Here is an 18,753-nt window from a genome sequence, read left to right as displayed (position 1 = left end):
TGCAATTCTATGTAGTTCAGGTTGCATGTAAAATCATTCAAGCTCGACATGATCAATCTTGCTTGTGGAGTGATTCGAATCTCAATCAAGTGTTCTTGCCTTGAGATATTTGATCAACAAGAATTATTCAAGCTAGACATGATTAATCTTGCTTGTGGAGTGATTCGAATCTCAAACAATGTTCTTGCCTTGAGATATTCGATCAATAAGGTAATCCGAATGTTACTCCCCTAGTAGTGATTTTCACATATCATGTTCTCTTCAATGTTGGTTCAGAGACTCGAAAATGGGGCCCACCCTCTTATAATCTTGAGAGGGACTTAATTTATAATTGAATCATAAACAATTATGAAGTATCGACTTGGTTGTAATGATTGCATCAATAGACACAACTTGTAAAACTGATTAACTAAAGAGTTAAAGTTAATAAATTTTATATTACTCTAAGTTTGAAATTAATATTTAATATTTTAAATATAAATGAAGAGAAAATATTTAATTTGGTTTATTCGAGATTTTTTTAAATTGATTTATAGATATTATTAAAAAATTTAATGTTGGTAATTTTGAAAAAAAAAAAAGCATTTTTATTAATTTAGTGTATTTTTCTTATGAGAAAGTTAAGAGATATTTATAACGATAGACCAATTTGCTATCATGAGCGTCAAACGTTAACGGCGGACTTTAGCAAAATGATAAAGCCAATCAAGAAGAAGATGGGGGAAACTTCGCTAGGATTTTCTTGCGCGATTCCAGATTAGGGTTTCTTTCTCTCTCCTCTGCGCGTTTTCTTCCTCTGTTCTTCTGCACTTGTTCCGTAATTGGGGCATCGATCTTTGAGCTCTATCTTCTCTTGATTACTTTTCAAATTCATCTCGTACGTGCTTCCGTTCGATTTTTCTTGATGTTGCCTGCATTCGGTTTCTTGATTTGAATGATTTGCTAGAGGAAGTCGCTGAAGAAGGTAGAGATGGATGAAGGAGAGGGAGGGTTCGGTGAGGGTGTGGATCAGATTGATCAGTTTCATCGGAATGAGGCTATTTCTGCTGTTGCTGATGATGGTTTCTTGGGCGAAGATGAGGATGAATACGAGGACCTGTACAACGATGTCAACGTTGGGGAGGGGTTTCTTCAGTCGTTGAGGAAGAACGAAGATTTGGGATTTAAGAACGTGGAGGAGCCCAAGAGGGAGCCTCCTGCAGCTGTAGCACCCAGTTCTGGTGCTTCGATTCCTGGGGTTGGTGGAGGTGCGATGGAAGTTTCTGGTTTAGGAGATGGCGGGCCCAGTGTTTCGGTGAGACCAACCGAGGGATACAATCAGATTCCAGATTTAAGAACGAACGAGATGGCTATCAGAGGTGGGGCTGGATCGGGGCCTCCTATTGGCGGTGGAGGTGGGATTAGGGTTGAATTAGGGCAAGGGAGTAAAACCAACGAGTTGGAGGAGCGAAGTAGTAATAACGCAGCTGCGCACCAGCCTCCGCAACAGCAACAGCAACAGCAACAGCACCACCCCCAACCACCGCAGGGTGGGCTTTTAGGAAACCCTGGAAACGTAGAAAATGAAGGCTTGTTAAGGCAAGGTGGTGGAGTAAATGTAAATGGGGCTGGTGGTAATGGGTTAGGTAATATGGGGAATGCAGGGGGAGGTGGTGGTGGTGGAACGATTTTGTTTGTTGGTGATTTACATTGGTGGACTACAGATGCTGAGCTTGAGGTGGAACTCTGCAAGTATGGTCCGTTGAAGGAGGTCAAGTTCTTCGATGAGAAAGCTAGTGGGAAATCAAAAGGCTACTGCCAGGTTGAGTTTTATGACTCATCTGCTGCCACGGCTTGCAAGGAGGGAATGAATGGCCATATTTTTAATGGACGTCCATGTGTTGTTGCATTTGCATCACCATTTAGTGTTAAGAGGATGGGAGAAGCCCAAGTAAATAGGAACCAGCAGATAGCTCAGGCCACTAATCCTCAAGCAAGAAGAGGTCCTAATGAAGCTGCCGGTAAAATTGGTGGAAGTAACATTGCAACGGGTGGCAATTATCAAGGTGTTGATAACAACAGAGGTTCTGGGCGAGGTAATTGGGGAAGAGGTAATGCACATGGAATGGGAGGTAGAGGACCAGCTGGTCTAATGAGGGGCAGGGGAGGTGGGATGGGTGGAAGAGGTATAATGGGGAATGGTGGAACTGGATTTGGCCAAGGAATTGGTGGCACCCCTCCTCTTTTGCATCCTCAGTCAATGATGGGTCAAGGTTTTGATCCAACTTTTGGTGCACCCATGGGAAGAATGGGCGCATATGGAGGTTTTCCTGGAGCTCCAGCTCCCCCTTTTTCTGGAATTTTATCGTCCTTTCCCCCTGTGGGGGGTGTTGGCCTTCCTGGAGTAGCTCCTCATGTGAATCCAGCATTTTTTGGAAGAGGTATGCCTATGAATGGAATGGGGATGATGCCATCATCAGGTGTTGATGGGCATAATATGGGAATGTGGACTGATCCTAGTATGGGGGGATGGGGCAGTGAAGAGCATGGTGGAGGGAGAGCTGGCGAGTCAAGTTATGGAGAAGAAGCTGGGTCCGACCAGCAGTATGGCGAAGGCAGTCATGAAAGAGGGGCGTGGGCAAACTCTGCAAAGGAGAAGGATAGAGGTTCTGAAAGGGACTGGTCACAGTCCTCTGATAGAAGGTATCGAGATGATAGAGATGGTGGATATGATAGAGAGACTTCCAAAGAAAAAGATCCAGGTCCTGACCATGATTGGCCAGATAGAAGGCCACGTGATGATAGAGATATAGGGCGAGAAAGGGATAAGGTTAGAGATCGGGACAGGGAACGATCCCGAGATCATGAGCGTGGCCATCATGACAGGGATCGTGACCGTGATAGGTACAAGGAAGATAGGGACAGATATTCTGATCATCAGAGGTATAGAGACCGTGAACCAGAGCATGAGGAGGAGTGGGATAGGGGACGGTCGTCAAGGACTCATAGCAAGTCTCGCTTATCTCAAGAAGAAGAAAATCGTTCTAGATCAAAGGATGCTGATTATGGGAAGAGGCGGAGGCTTACCTCTGAGTAGTTGAATCATTCACCATACATGCTTCAAACTATAGAGTATGGATTTTCATGTTCATTTGTGTTCTCTCTTGATGTTCTGGTCTCTTTGGTTCACCATTGCCCTTTTGCCTATGCTGTTTGTTGTCTGAACTCTGGCGTATCACTTCTACCTATAGGAGGATGATCTGATTTGTTGCAGGAAAAAGGTACGTTCTTACAATTCTTCTCTTTTTCCCAATTTTTAAAATTAAATTCTGGTGGATTTATAGGCTTCATTTTATACACTAGTGATGTTCTAAGGTCTTTAAAATATGGACATGCTAATTAATGAACTTGTTCAAAACTGATTCTCTTTAGAAATATATGTTTGCTCTATCCATGCTCTGATGAAATTTCTTCTTTCCAATTAAAAAAATGTTGCAGCAGTGGTAGATTTTTGGTTCTTAGGACTAGTATCATTGTTGATTTTTGGTTCTTAGGACTAATATCATTGTTGATTTTATTGCTATAGTTGTATCCTCTATTGTTGTTTAGCACTATTTACTGGCCTCATTTTTCACTAGTTTTACGTTCCCATTTGATAATTATAAAAGTTAGCATTTGTTGATGATATGCTAGATTAAAATACACAAGACGTGGACTAGTTGACATCTACATTCTTTAAAATAATTAAACAGATTAGAACACAGACATGGTTTGGACTCTTCTGTTAGGAGTTATTAATTATATTTGAATTTTTCATACATATCAATGATACTTGATTTCAAAGATTATGTCAAAGATATGATCAAATATGGCCATGTCTTTCGAAGTTGGAAAAAGTTAAAAAGGTTAATAGAGTTTTGTTGTTATCCTTGTTTCTAATTTTAGTTTCTAATTTTAGTTGCTCTAATTCTAATAAAATCTAATCCGTCCTTACTGTTGAGTTGGGATTAAATGTTAAGATTAAAGGAAATTTTAATGGCCAAGATGAGGGTTCCAACAGTTTAATTGAAGGAAGTATTATAGTATACTCAAGTTGAAACCAAAAAGAGGCATGAGGTTTCCAAATACTTCCATTACCAAGGCGGGCATGAGGTTTCCAAGTACTTCCATTCTCAAGGCTCCCAACAATCTGGTAAGAGGGAAAATCAGGTCCACATCTACAAGAAGGAAAATAGAGGATCATGACATCTTCTTTTGCCTTTCTGATATCTATGAGGTGAGCTATAGTAGTGATGATAGTCTTTGATTATGATTAGTTTGGAAAGAAAAGAGGAAAGAGGCTGTAGAAGTGACTGTTTGTCTGGATGGGACTGGGTTACCTTATTCAATCCTTGTAGTTTGGAATAAGTCTACTTCTGCCACAAAATACTTTGTTTTCTGTTTCTGATTGTTTGGCAAATGAGGTTGTTGAAGTTTCTAAAGATATGGAAGATTTGAAGATGGTACGAAGTTTGCGATCAGTTTAGTTCCAAATCGAGGCAAAGGGGATGTTAAAAAGACAGCTTGAAAGGGCTAGAATGAAAAAACTTGAGCGGCAAGATGGAAGGTGTGTGGAAAAAGAATGGAAAAGAAGTGTGTTTTTGGAGGATCAAGCGTTGGGTTGGAGCTGTTTTGGCAGCCTGGTTCAGTCTGGGGTCTGCTTTCATCTCGAAGTCTGGGTTAGAATACTAAAGATTGGGTTTTCGTTTGGTTGGTGTTTTTTTATTGTGTTTTTTTAAGTTTCCCTTTCCAGTTTAGTAATAGTTGTTTAATGATCTGTTCTGTGACTTATGGGGCGGTGTTTTTCTATGTAACTTTCTTGGGGTTTTGGCTGTTTTTTGTATCCTGTATTGGAGTTTGTACCTTTTCATTTCATCAATGAGAAGTATAGTTCGTTTGTAAAGAAGATTGTTGATGTCAGGCAATATTATATGAGTTAGATCGTTTTTGTGACAGGATTTTATGGTAGGGATTGAATCTAACACTTAATTTTGCATCTTCTGAAAAGGAAACCTAACATTAGTTATGTTTATGTCCATGTTTTTTTTGAACAAGAAACAAGAACTTTTCATTGACTATTGAAAAGTTTCCAATGATTCTTTTAGGAGTAGAAACTACTAAACCCCAAAACCAAGACTAAAATAATCTCAAAAGCAAGTAATTGCAAAAAACCTCGAGAGAGATGGAGAGCACTCCAAAAAGCCACAAGGGTCTTTATCAAGCCAAGTTTTCCTCCCAAATATGCTCTTTCTCTCCCTCTAAAAGCCTCTGATTTCTGACAACACAAATGCCCAAGCCACGGATTTACAATGGAGACCTATACAACTCTTGCTTTTCCTTCAAGATTGTGACCACAAGGAAGAATAAAGATGTTAGGTTTTGCCCAGAAATCTAACTCTCAAGAAACACATGAAAGATCTGAAAAAGCTTCCCATAATAAGCACCTGCCGATAGAACAATCTAAGAACAAATGATGCTCCCTAGCGTTAAGACACAAAGAACAGTGACCTGGACCCAAGGACCATCCCTGGCTGCTTTCTTTGGACCATATTCAGTGTTTAAGCTTTCAAAAAAGACCAATTAGTCTAAAACGTTTACCTTGCTTGGACAAATGTTTTCGACAAGGTTGAAACAAAAGATTTTGGCAAGGAAGATGATGCAATAAGCTTTTTAAACATTGATCTAACTGAAAAAGATTCTGATCATCCAAAATTCGCTTTCTCCTATCTTCCTCTCTAGAGAGAGAGAGAGGTTCATTCTAATCATTCCAAAATACCACAATAGTCGCTTACTTGCTTGTCCCTTCAACTTCTTTGATGGCGACTCTTCAAGAACATGAATCCTCATCCCAAGCGCCTTTTGACTAAAAAAATGCTGGGAAAACGAAGAGCCAAGTACAGGTTTTGAATTGAAGAGTCTTTCCGTAGAAGTTTTCTAACCATTGCCTATACCCTGATCATGGAGAACTTACTAATTTTCTTTTTTTAAATCACAACATATTCCACCAAGGGCTTCTACAATTTTCAGATGTCTTCATTGTTATGCATCACTTAGAATATTCACTTTGAAAATTGTTTATATTTCAACTATTCTTTTATGATGTCGATTAACTTTTTAACCAAAAAGGAGCTAATAATCCACTGCTTTACTTCATGTCTTCAAAAATTGTCATACATATGCTCATATGTGTAGACATTTGTTAAGCGCATTTCATATGTATCTGGCACATGTCAAAGGCATTTGATGTGTTTAATATGTTTCTTGTTATAAGAAGTGTGTTTCTGAATCTCTATACTTTCTTACTTTTATCTGTTCCGGTGCTGAAATTGTACTTGATTTAAATAAAACATTTTGAGTTCATCTATATTTAGATGTTTGACGTCAAATCGGACTCATCGGTTCTCAGTTTCCAGTAACTACCTGCGTAAATTTTGTTTGCTTTATGTTGACATAGTAATTACCAATAGGAGAGCATACTGCATACTGTTAACTTGTTTCTGATTGGAAGTACCTCTCATTTTCTGCTGTTTGTAGTTTAAACAACATTTGATACCGAGGATTTCATTCAGTGGACACAACCGTTGGTTCGGGGACACCAGGGACTTTCAAACTCTCATATGCGGAGATAGAACGCATGCGTGACAATCCCTACTTGCTCTATTAATTTGATAAGGAAACTCTTGGTTTAAACTTCTCACGTTTCTTTTGAATGATGATGTTTCTTGACTTCTTGGCACTTATTGACAATGATATTCTTGTTGTAATGGCTAAATATTGCTGGCGTCCAGACATGTCTAAATGTTTTCAGACATGTAATGGGTTACTACTATGTTGTTAGAGTATGTTAGCCTGGAGGATGTTGTGATGTGCGTTATTCTGTTTTTGAGCTCTTGTATCCTATCCTATATTCACACCACTTTTCCTTTTTTGATACCACACCTTAGTCATTCTAATGTGAAGATGTAGAGCTAATCATTCTTTTAGAGCTGTTGCTTTAACCTTCAGAGGCTGTATTGTATTGTATGTACCTGTTTCGAATTTGATTAGATGTAGTTTCAGAGGTTGTATGTACTCATGTACTTGTATGTACCTGTTACCGACTGATTAGATGTAGTTTCAGAGGCTGTAAATACACAAATACTTGTATGAAACTGTTATGAAATTGAGTAGAGATGTAGCCATGGATTTGAGTTCATGGAGAGCTGTTTTATAGCTTGTTGATTTTTGGATATCTTTCCAGTCCATGACAGGTTTTTTGTTCCATTCCTGATGGAGTTGTTCATCCCACTAGCTACTTGTTTATGATTCTCTTGAATTTTTGAGTTCGGATAGTTCTTGAATTTTCATGCATCTTTTTCTTTCATATTCATATGGGTCGGTTTTCAACCCTTTTATAAACAAGTCTACCACTTCTAGCGTAGCTCGAGATGTTTTTGTTTAGAATGAAATATTGAATTTTTGTATTGGTTGCAATGAAGTGATACTGTACAATCAGCTTTCTAGTGCAAATCCTCTGCAAAGAGTTTCAGTCATGTGCTTTATTGGTTGTCTTTTGATGCACCAATAAATTATTTTCAATCGAGTTTGAACATGTACCTTGTGGTTGATCTTTTGTATCGTGGTCTTCTGCATAGTTAATATTACAATATCTAATTAGCTTGTAGTTTTTGCTTCTTTGGTACGAAAGATTGTAGTGTTTGTACTTATGATATATCTCAGAGGCCGTTGAGCTACATTCTCAAATCCATTTTCTTGGTTCATGTAGATCTCTCGGTCCTCCAACTCTCTATGTAAGAAAATGTTCTTCACATCCATTTTAATTTTTATTCGACACTTACTAGCGAAACCCATATGGTAGTGATCTTTGCCAATGGACTAAACATTTCATTGTAGTCTAGTCCATATTAACTCTCCAGGTAAGAAAACATTTTTCACGTCCATCATTGATCGTTGCCAATGGACTAAACATCTTATCGTAGTCTAGTCCATATTGTTGAGAGAATCTTCATGCTACAATTCAAGTCTTGTAGATCTCGATTGTTCCATCTAGGAGACGCTTTATTTTGTCAATTCAAGTCTTGTAGATCTCGATTGTTCCATCTGAGAGACGCTTTATTTTGTAACCCACTTGCGAGAGATGAGTTTGACATCTAATTTTGGAACTAGTTCCCAGGTTTGATTTTGCTCCAAGACTATAATTTATTGTTCGATCGCCTTTTGTCAAGTTGAGTTTTGTAATGCTTCTTCACCATACGTTTTTAGCTTTTAATTCTGTCTTCTATTATATATGCGTTGGCATACTTAGGATTTGACTTCCAAATTTTTTTCCGCTTGGTTGTCCATAGGAAAATATCCCGATCATGATCATGATTCTAAAAGGCTAGGTGATAAAAGAGATATAGGTAGAGAGAGAGAGAGAGAGATAAGGATCATGATCACAATATGAAACGTTGTCGAGATTACGAGCGTGGACATAATCGTGATTGTGAACGCAATAGGCACAAGGACGATCGAGACAAATATACAAATCATCATAGATTGTATAGGAACCGTGAATTAGAGCATGAAGATGAGTGGAAAAGAGGGCAGTCATCTATTTTCTGATTCCTAATTACATATCATAATTTTATACACGAAAATTTTAAAAGCGTTTAGTCAGAAAAAAAACTTGGACATTCGTGTTTTGAATGAACATTCAAGTATGTATATGAAGAATCAAACTTTCATTAAAAAAAAAAATAACGAACGAATACAAAGATATAAAATTGAAAGTAACAAGGAAAGAATACAAAGGCCGATAAAGAAAGTCCAAAGAAGATGACTCCAATCAAGTAAAAATAGACCAAACTTTGGTGTCAAACGCTTAAAAAGTAACATAGAACCTAACAAGGGACAAGACATCACACGGACTCATCTCCATTCCTCTAAAGGTTCGTTCATTTTTTTCTACAAATCCAATAACACACGAACCCTATTTTACCACGACATCCTTCGAGACAGTAGATGAAAAGGTATGTTCTTGTAATCTCTATGTCGGGAAGCCTGAAAGCCAAACACGTGGGCAAAAAACAACTCCAAAGGATATGATTACGATCTTTCTCTGTTCGTCATCAAAGAACGGAACAAAATGACCTTAACGAAGAGGAAAACTAACTCGAAAGTCGATCTAGATAGCCTACCAAACAACAAAGAATTTGAGTTTTTTTAGAATATTCACCTTACATATAATTGAGAAAACAAACTCGCTAGAGGGCAAAAGGACGTTGAACAAGCAAGATAGAAGGAACGATGGGAAAAGCCCTAATAGGGCTAGGACTCGAAAGGCAACTATTCTTTCTCGATATCCAATCTCAAATTCCCTTATTAATGATAAGCGAGTCATGACATCAGTCGTTATTCTATCAAATAACGAACAATAAAAATTGTTCAGGTTGTCAAAACCCTTCAAAATAACTATTAGTTCTATTCTAACTTGTAGAAATAATGAAGCTAGTTCGAATCTCGGTGTTGTTCTTCCAATAAGAAAAATATCATAAAAAAGATGACATCATCGAGACACTACAAACGAAAACTTGAATGTTCGTAATTTGAGCATCTAACAGTGTCAAAATATTGACCAATGTTAAACATGACGTTAACTAAAAATTTGTAGCGTTGAGACGTCCAAAGTGGCATTAAGATTTGGTCGTGCATGTCAAATGGTTTGAGAGGTTAAGTACGAGCGTTGTTTAAATTAGCTTCCCAAATTCTCGCTCAAATGACTCGTCCAAAACATTCTAGTTTACTCCAAATACTCGATCCCTATAAAATAGACAAATAAGACCGTAAAAGTATTAAAACTAGCATCAAGATGCTAACAAATAACATATCTACTATTATAAACTAAGCATAAAGAACGAGATATCCTAAAAGCAACAAAAGTCAAATGATACAAACGAGAAACATAAAGTAGAGGGTTCCATCCCCCACCCATTGGTCACTTTTCAATCGTGAACGGACAACCACCCTTCTTCCTTCTCACAATGGTCCCGAACTTGCGAAAGAGATTAAAGTGTTAATGGAACTTAGAAGTGCTTCAGGTTTGGGGTCAGTGTGGGAACTTCCTTTGGTTCTGGACGGTGAGTTTTGAAGAATTTTTTCACCGACTCTTTAGAAAAAGTAAATAGAAATTTCACTCAAAATCAATCTATTAAACAGTAAATTTTCAATTATATAAAAAGGGAAAAAAACAAAAATAGTAGCAAGAAATTGTCTAATTTATTTATTTTTAAAAAGCAAGTAGAAAATGAAAGGGAAAAAAGAAAAAGAAAAAGAAAAAGAGAAGGACCCAAGGCCAGAGGATAGAAAGCTGAAATAATGGTTGGTAAAAATAATTTTACTATTATTTAATTATTTTATCTCTTTAAATTAAAGCAACCATATTAATAAAAAATAATTAAAATAAATAAATTAAAAAAATATATAATATTAATAAATTATGAAAAAAAAAAGAGAAAAAAAAAATAAATTTAGTTGGAAAATTTAGTGCTGCTTTTTGAAATTTAGTAATTTAGAGTTAGGCGAGCTTTTGTTAAAATGAAAGCTCAATTATGCGGTTCTTTTGGATGCCGTGTTTGTATTTCCGATATGTATACACATTTCGAACCTATATCAAACCGTATCAAAGAGTTGTTAGAGGGCTGTCACACTGTGAAAACCTCTCCTTAATAGACGCGTTCTAAAACTGTGAGACTGACGATCATACGTAACGGGTAAAGCAGAATAGTATCTGGTGGCCTTTGGCTGATGTCTAAAGGAATGTATTGTGAGATCCCACATCGGTTGGAGATAGGAACGAAACATTCTTTGTAAGGGTGTGGAAATCTCTTCTTAACAGACGTATTTTAAAACTGTGAGACTAATAGTATATGTAACAGACAAACGATGAGCCTGATGACGATACGTAACAAACAAGCGGATTCCATAACGATTGGAGTTTTAAAGTCGTGAGACGAGACTAATAGTGATACGTAACGAGCAAACAAGAGTTATTTGTGAAATTATAAAAAAACAATTAGTATCACGGTTGATGTTAGAAAACTAAAAATAAATCTCATTAAACAAAAAGTTATAGAATAAATTGCGATAATTTGAGACGGACTAAAAATATTTTTGCAACCTTAATTGTTGATTTTGAGTTGTAATTAAAATAATAAACAGACATAATAATGAAGTTTAGGGAAATAGTGTATAGTTTAACCAAAGTTTTGATGAGACGACAAGGGATCATTATTACCCAGCCAATTGAAATCACAAAAGTGTGATTTCCTGCACAGATTGAGAAGAAAAAAAATCAAAGGAAGAGGTAATCAACACATGTTCTTACATAAAACTTTTTTAAGTTTTCAGAACAGTTACAAATTCTCTAACAAAGTATCATCACAATCAAATTAAGAACAGAACCAGTTTAAGAAACGAATGAACAATTTCAAATTACAGATTGTGGATTGTTCGCAGATTTTGTACCTGATTTTCATCCTTCAGTTGCAAACAGTGGAAACTCGATTGAAGCCTCTGGAAATATCGATCTCGATTAAGTTATCTTCCTCGTTGATCTCTTCCAAAAGCTCCACGAATCCGTTCTGTTTCAGGACAGAATCCGGTAACAAATCAGGCAAACACGTCTCGAGATTTCGAACTAATTCTCTGTTCGAATCCGTTCGAATCGCGTCCGAGTATGGAAGAAGAGGAATTTCGATCAAGCTATCGTCATCTTCGGAACTCGAATCGTCAGAGAACGGAAGATTCCGATACAGTTCGTCCAAACACATCCAGAGATCGGACTCGAAATCTCCGCCACTTTCAAATCCGCCATTACTGCTACTATCATCATCAGAAGAAAGCTCTTCTCCGATTTGCGCGGCGGATAGTTCTTCCACTGTTCTTTGAGGCTTTTCGTCGAACAGGTGGCCGGCGGTGGAGATGAGAAGCGGATTCCGGTCCGAGATTTGACTGGAATCGGATTTTTTGTTCGCGAGGAAGAAAAACGAAGGGATTAGAAGAAGAATAAGAAGACTAAGGAAGGAAGGTGAGAATCGGAGACTGAGAAAGCAAATTGAAGCTAGAAGAGTTGAAACAACGACAACATTGAGGCGTGATTGTTTGGAAGAAGAAGACGACGACGACGACGACGACGGCGGCGGCGATGATGATGAACAGAGTGAAGCGCAGTGGTCTGTGAACTTCTCCATTATGGGAGGAAGAGAGAAGGGTGAAGGAGTTGGAAAGTGAAATAAAACCCATGTGGTCTTTGTAAGCCTTTTGCTTTTCCACCATTTTTGACAACAAAACTATGTTAAAAGTTATGGGAGTGTTTGGTTTAAGGTTTAGCTTTCGAGAATCTCTCGAGTGGACGATCGAACCGTTAATTTACGGGACCGTAATTGACACTTTTACTTACTAAACATTACTCTAATTCATCCGAACGAATGAACGTGTTTCTTTTAATTGCAACTGTTTATTTAAATGTTCGCTTTCCACTCTGTTTTATTTTTCGAGTTAAAAAATTTACGAGAATCAAGATTCAAATCAGTATATTTTTGGTCGAGATCATATTACTTTAACGAATTGAATTATGCCCACGTTCATGTTTCAGCTATATGCTTGAATTTTGGATCATGTCGATATTCCGTTTATGTTATTCATGCCGTAAGCTGAAAGTTCTGGTACGTAGTTCAATATTCAACGGCATATATTCAACTATGTAATTGTAGCTTTAGTGCCTAACCTAAACATAGTTCAATGGCTCAATTGTAGCTAGTAGGTAAGATGAGCCCGAAATCTCGATTCTACTTGAACCAACCACTTTCGACATTCTAAACGCTCTGTTGGCACGAAAGGAAAGCTTGAACCGGGTCATCAATGAGTCAGCTCCTTTTACTACACCTCAAGCACCTCTGGTTCAGTTCTTTGATGGTTGTGACCAATATGTTTCAGACTCTCCCGACCTAAAGCTGAACTAAAATGGAAAAATGATGGAAAGAAGAAGGGGAGCAACTAACCAAGTTAGAGGAAGAGTTACAAAGGGTCTAGAGACCATGGGCTCAACGTCCCGAGAATGACCATTTTTTCAGAGGCAAAATCTCCAGAAAAGTTGTTGTACGGTCCGCACGAAATTAAAATGACATTTTAATTTGAATATTATTATTATTACTATTTATATAAATAAAAAAAAGACAAAACATTGAGACAATAATGAAAGACATTCCAACACAAATAGCTGAATTAGTTAGATGAGATCAATAATCTAATTATAATAATTAAAATTAGACAAATTTTAAGTCTAGATCTAATAATATAATAATAATAATAATAATAAAGAAAAATATTAGGTTTAAATTAGACAAATTTATGAGTTCATGGTTATTCATTATGACCCATTTGGTGCTGTCCCATTTCTAGTCCAGATCGAGTGAGTCAACCCAATTTAGATTTACGTCGCCTATGGTCGAGCAACGTATGCTCATGCTTTTAGCTCCATTTTAAGAAAAAAGTTTTAGAAAACGGGCAGAGAGATTTTCAAAAGAGAATTTGAAAGCAAAGTTGAAAGAGAGGTCGAAAGCAGAGTTACATAACATAAACAAAGAAAGAAATATCACGACTTAAATATCATATTATAGTATTGAGGCGATTTAAGTCTGACAGACATAGACATGATTTCGCTGAATAGTCATGCAAAATCTTGGTGGGAGGAGTTGGTGGCTAATCATATCTCCCCCTATAGTACATTTTGAGGCGATTCAGGTTTGACAGGTCTGGACATGATTTCAATCATACAAATAAAAAATACAATAGTAAGACGATACAACATGATATTAAATAAAGAGTTTGACGTGACATGGGCATGTGGTCACACTGGCAACATGTCCTAGACAAGCATGACCGTGACACCCAGCGCCACCTAATGGAACTCTCGCTAAGGAGACTTACTAAAACTGGGCTCGAAGGCTGGAAATGAATGAAGCCTAATGAATTTGGTCGTAACTGAATTGGTTCAGTTCGATGCTACTTAGGTTTAAACATTGAGTATCTATATTGTAGGTCATCTCGATACCTCATCTTGCCAGATAAGTTTCATCTATATGCTTGAATTTTTTCAGCATTTTTATTCGTATTTGTTAAGATCGTGGAGCTTAATTGTTACGGGGCACTGAAATAAAACTTCGATCGTATGCAAGTATCAAATCCTGCCGCTAAGATGTCAAGCTGGTTCCTGATTGTCGATGAATGGTTAGCCAGCTTTTACATTGAAAGACAAAACACATAAGGTAAAATTGGATGAACCAATGTGAATGAGTGCAAGTCTCGTGACCCAAACACAATTGGTACTGATCACACTATGTGCTACCGTGGTAGCAAGAGGGGCCTAATTATTGTCACGATTTAGATTTATTAGTACCAGACTCATCTTCTGACGTCACTTTTACTCTTTTTTTATCCACCCACCTATCATCTTTCTTCGGACGTAAAAATCTCGATAGATTTTTTGAACAGTAACGCTCCATCGCAGTCAAACTATCTTCTTTTTATAAATTTTCGTATTTTAACTTTAATCTTTACGCATGTCGATAGACTTGACAAAAGTAAATTAACTTTGTAAGCATGCTTATCATCATCTCGTATTATAATATATTCTTTGATAATCTCCAACGATACTTTAATAAAATTTGTAAAATATTTTTTTAATAAAGGTAAAATGTTAGTCCATAAAATATTTATTTATTTATTTATTTTCAAACATTTAAATAAAGTTTACCACTCAATTTGAATATATATTAGCATGCTCGTGTCCGTCTTTGAGATATCAAGTTTGGTTTTGGTTGATCGAATTGTTCGAGTCACTGAATTTTTTGAATACCTGTGTCAATTCACATGTTACCACTGGTCCACCGTTGTTAACATGCCACGTGTTCCTCGGTCCGATCTCAAGTATCCCAAACTCACCATTCAAAAAGACAAAAATACCCCCAACAATCTTTTACTAACATCCCCTACGTAGGGGCAATTTGGGGGTGATAATGGCATTTTATTTTAGGTTGAAAGGAGAGCTTTTGATTCTCTCGTAGGTTCGTTGGGGATGTAATAGAATATATAATAAGATTACGTATTGTTTTGTTAATCGAAATTGCGATTGAAGTTCGCGTTTCTCCTTGATTATCGGCGACAGGGGATTCTCTTTTTCCTTTTAAAAATTTATTCTCTCGGTTCAATTTTCGCCTTTAAATTCGAAGTTTTTTGGGAATCGTGTTGGTTCGTGGTGGTGTGTTCATCGTTTTTCATTTTTCCTTATTCCTTTTCTGGGCTTTAGCGCCCTGTGGCCACTCAAATCGATGATCGTCAGTATTCAATGGACGCGTCGTCAGTGCACAACACTCCTCCAGTTGAAGAAGATGAGTGGGGTAATGTTTCTTATTTGATTCTTTTAATCTCTTTTCTCGCTTCTGTTATCGCCATTGGAATTAGGGTTTGTTTCTTCGTTTGGATTTCATCGGATTCGAAGTTCATCGGGTTTTGGGAATCTGGTTATGAACCCTAATATTGAATCAGTCTGTTTTGTTTCTGTTTTAGCAAGAACGCTGGGCTCCGAAGGGGGTGCCATCAAGAATGCTAGACCCCGAAGGGGTGTGCCTAGTGTTCAGGGCATGCCAGCTAGAACGCTAGGCCCCGAAAGAAAGGATGTTAGGCTCCTCCAAAGGGGGTGGATTGTGAGCTCCCACATCGGTTGGGGAGAAGAACAAAACATTCTTCCCTAACATTTTAAAAGCCTTGAGGGGAAGTTCGAGAGGGAAAGCCCAAAGAGGACAATATCTACTAACGGGCTTGGGCGGTTATATTCACAAATTTCAGTACACATGGAGTCGAACCCATCTTAGCTATGAAAGTTTTTGTTTCATCAGATTAAGCTCTAAACTTCTGTGAGTAGTAAATTATTAATTATCCTCTAGGTAACCAAGTAAGAAAATTGTTGCATTTTCAGTTGATAGATCACCCAAAATACAGCCAACACACACTTAAGATCCAACAGCAGAAGAATTCAAACCCAGAAAAGAGTAATGTAGCCTAAAAGACTGACCAAACTGAGCACAAAAGTAGTTTAGTTTAGGTCAGCTAAAAGAAAGTTCACATATTTCAAGAACACAACTTAACTATTAAAGAATGCTGATGTTGCTATGTATTCTCTAGCTCAGGTTCAGTTTGATAGAGTTCAAGGGCTAAGTTCAACTATCTTAGATATTTAGTTACATGAGGGAAATGATTTTGTTCTGTTGAATATATTTTTCTCTTTCTGTAGTGGTTGCTTCATGTAGAACGGAAAATGATGTGTTACTTGATGAATAGCTTTTTGATGTCTTTGCAAGTTACTTCGTGGAATGCGTAAATTAGAAGCTAGTTGTTAGGTGAAAGGTTAACAATGATGCAGTGTTTTCCATTCATTGTGGGATACCAAAACATTTTTATAAGGACGTGGAAACCTTTCCCTAGCAAATGCGTTTTAAAAACCTTGAGGAGAAACCTAGAAGGTAAAGTCCAAGGAGGACAATTTCTACTGGCAGTGGACTTGGGCTGTTACAAATGACATCAGAGCCAGACACTGGGCGATGTGCCAGCGAGGAGACTGAACTTCGAGGGGGTGACACTATAGATTGTGTGCTAGCAAGGATGCTGGGTCCGAAGGGGTGGATTGGGGGGTCCCACATCTACCGGAGAAGGCGAGCTGTGTATGCTCATGACTGATTGTGTTTTTAGTTTTATTTGAATGATCAAGCTAGCTGTTTTCTTGTCAAATTACTGACCAGAATGATAATTTGATGATATTCATGAAAGCTTTATGAACAGTCCCTATCATTGTGGGGGTACTACACTATATGCTCTTGACCAAGCTAACATCATTTCCTTTTCTGCCTCACTTCTAAGCTAAACTTTTTCTTTTTTTGCAACAGACACAGATGGGTTCGTGATTCCGAACTTGGGGATCGAAGGGACAGACCAAACTAAACTTGGCTCTCCAGAAGTAGAAATCCAAGAACCTCCTCCAAAGGTTTATCACTAACTCTTCTCTTATATAAATGTCATCCAAGGAACTAGATGATGGTGTTTGTATGGACAATTCTACTCATGCTTTTATTGTTTAGGCTAAAGAAGAGACGACGATCTATCTCGGCCCACATGGCGCGCCACCATCACAGTCAAAACAACAGTATTCGAACCCCGCCAATCGTAAGCAACGGTTGAAGCAGAAATTGAAGGAAGCAGACCGGAGGACCACAACGGGACGGGAGAACAAGCTGGAGAATTTGAGAGAGCTTGTAGGTGGTGGAAGATCAAGCATGAATATAGCAAAAGGTTCTTCTAGGGACTGGCTTGATCCACATTGCCATGAGGCTCAGTTCCAGAAGTAATGTCCACAGAGATTTGTAAGACAGACTTGAGAAAATTAGCATACTAAAATAAGTTTTGTATTAGATCATTGATGGCATAATTGATGTTAAGTTTGCATACAAAGCAGGATATTTGGTGAAGATAATCATTGAATGTTTTTGATCTTCCCAATAACAATGCCTCTCAATCTAACAAATTAAATCATTGATGATATTATCTGCCAAGTGAAAATGACCCATTATGTTACGTGATGTGAATTTCAACCATACATTATTATGACTCAACCTCCACCCTTCAAATTCCGTCACACCTACTGGTTACTAGAATGTCCCGTCATGCCCAATAAGAAGTCAAAGGAACTAGTGGACACACCGGAACTCCATGAGTCGTATTAGTTGATTGACTAGATTGGAACTCCATGAGTCATATTAGTTGATTGACTAGATTGGAACAATCACTTTTAGTCGGTATTAGTTGATTGAGTAGATTGGAACAATCACTTTTAGTCGGCCACTGTGTCACCTGTTCCGGTAACTACAATGATTGCATCTACATTCCCACTAGTTTGTTCCCAAATCTCTGATCCCATACTCTCATAACGAGATCGGAAATTTGCCAAATTTTTGAATTGATCAGCAAAGAATCCACCTTTACAATTGCTCAATAAAAATGAAACTTAAGTTTCTACCTAATAAACGTGACCATTAATCTTTTCCTCATCTTATGCATCAAAGCTAGCTCATTGGTTTCTGCCGCTCTCATCCTAGCAATGTTAACACTTAACATAGTGATCTCTGCACGTAATTGACACTGGTTTTGGCCTTTCAACGTGATCTTCCAGCGGTACAAGAATTTGAAACTGGTATACAAGAAAGAAGAATTAGTATCATCTCCAGGCAACTCTCGAAGAATTTAAGTCAAAGTAGCTTCTCCCCCTCTCACCTGAGGAGCCCAATTCACAGTTGTTACTATTGACATATATTATATTCTATAGAAAACATTTCCTATTTTATATTATTATAAAAAAAAACGAGCATAATTTACATATATTTATACTTAAGTTACATCCTACATCCTACACAAGTTTCCAAAATAAAACAAAAGTAATTACAACAAAATAGACTCGGATCGAGGTAGGATCCCTGAGGTCTTCGACTCGTCCACACCATCATCTCGATCATACAGTGTCTCATCTATCTAGAAAGAAAAAAAAAAAAAAATTGGTGAGTAAGTGAGTAGCTAGTTTGTTATTAACCAGGTTTATTATTTAACTTTGCAAGTCTATTTTAAGTTTTATTCATAACAAGTTATTTATCG

The 18,753-nt window shown here is 37.5% G+C and overlaps 3 protein-coding genes across 6 annotated transcripts; 2 read left to right on the top strand and 1 right to left on the bottom strand.

The window, feature by feature from the left end:
• The first annotated feature begins 704 nt into the window (after positions 1 to 704).
• LOC111446757 (uncharacterized PE-PGRS family protein PE_PGRS46-like) lies at positions 705 to 7,064 on the top strand. Of its 3 annotated transcripts, XR_002711140.1 has the most exons (3): positions 705 to 3,111; positions 3,231 to 3,260; positions 6,553 to 7,064. XR_002711140.1 is itself a non-coding variant. In XM_023085700.1 (2 exons), the coding sequence occupies exon 1, from the start codon at positions 971 to 973 to the stop codon at positions 3,074 to 3,076; it is 2,106 nt and encodes a 701-aa protein (XP_022941468.1). In that variant the 5' UTR covers positions 705 to 970; the 3' UTR covers positions 3,077 to 3,111; positions 3,231 to 4,924. The 3 variants fall into 3 exon arrangements, 1 of the variants encoding a protein (XP_022941468.1); XR_002711139.1 differs by having other exon boundaries at positions 705 to 3,260; XM_023085700.1 differs by lacking the exon at positions 6,553 to 7,064 and having other exon boundaries at positions 3,231 to 4,924.
• Positions 7,065 to 9,465: 2,401 nt separating this feature from the next.
• Positions 9,466 to 12,345, bottom strand: LOC111446758. Of its 2 annotated transcripts, none has more exons than XM_023085702.1 (2): positions 11,524 to 12,345; positions 9,466 to 9,819 (listed from the first exon to the last, which is right to left on the bottom strand). In XM_023085702.1, exon 1 carries the CDS (start codon positions 12,246 to 12,248, stop codon positions 11,538 to 11,540), a length of 711 nt encoding a protein of 236 aa, XP_022941470.1. In that variant the 5' UTR covers positions 12,249 to 12,345; the 3' UTR covers positions 9,466 to 9,819; positions 11,524 to 11,537. The 2 variants fall into 2 exon arrangements, with proteins under 2 accessions (XP_022941470.1, XP_022941469.1); XM_023085701.1 differs by lacking the exon at positions 9,466 to 9,819 and adding an exon at positions 11,208 to 11,325.
• A 2,780-nt stretch (positions 12,346 to 15,125) lies between these two features.
• On the top strand, positions 15,126 to 17,632 carry LOC111446759. Its single transcript, XM_023085703.1, has 3 exons — positions 15,126 to 15,455; positions 16,998 to 17,095; positions 17,190 to 17,632. Exons 1-3 carry the CDS (start codon positions 15,404 to 15,406, stop codon positions 17,454 to 17,456), a joined length of 417 nt encoding a protein of 138 aa, XP_022941471.1. The 5' UTR covers positions 15,126 to 15,403; the 3' UTR covers positions 17,457 to 17,632.
• Positions 17,633 to 18,753: the final 1,121 nt, after the last annotated feature.

The sequence above is a fragment of the Cucurbita moschata genome, unplaced genomic scaffold (genome assembly GCF_002738365.1).
Source record: "Cucurbita moschata cultivar Rifu unplaced genomic scaffold, Cmos_1.0 Cmo_Scf00008, whole genome shotgun sequence".
In the NCBI taxonomy this organism is placed as follows: domain Eukaryota; kingdom Viridiplantae; phylum Streptophyta; class Magnoliopsida; order Cucurbitales; family Cucurbitaceae; genus Cucurbita; species Cucurbita moschata.
This window is presented reverse-complemented; position numbering and strand designations above follow the sequence as displayed.

Excerpts from the sequence above, each read along its gene's own strand:
- LOC111446757 (XM_023085700.1), top strand. The coding sequence starts at position 971 with ATGGATGAAGGAGAGGGAGGGTTCGGTGAGGGTGTGGATCAGATTGAT.
- LOC111446759 (XM_023085703.1), top strand. The coding sequence starts at position 15,404 with ATGGACGCGTCGTCAGTGCACAACACTCCTCCAGTTGAAGAAGATGAG. Across the intron at positions 15,456-16,997 it reads AGTTGAAGAAGATGAGTGGG|ACACAGATGGGTTCGTGATT; the intron begins GTAATGTTTCTT and ends TTTTTGCAACAG. Across the intron at positions 17,096-17,189 it reads TCCAAGAACCTCCTCCAAAG|GCTAAAGAAGAGACGACGAT; the intron begins GTTTATCACTAA and ends TTTATTGTTTAG.
- LOC111446758 (XM_023085702.1), bottom strand. The coding sequence starts at position 12,248 with ATGGAGAAGTTCACAGACCACTGCGCTTCACTCTGTTCATCATCATCG.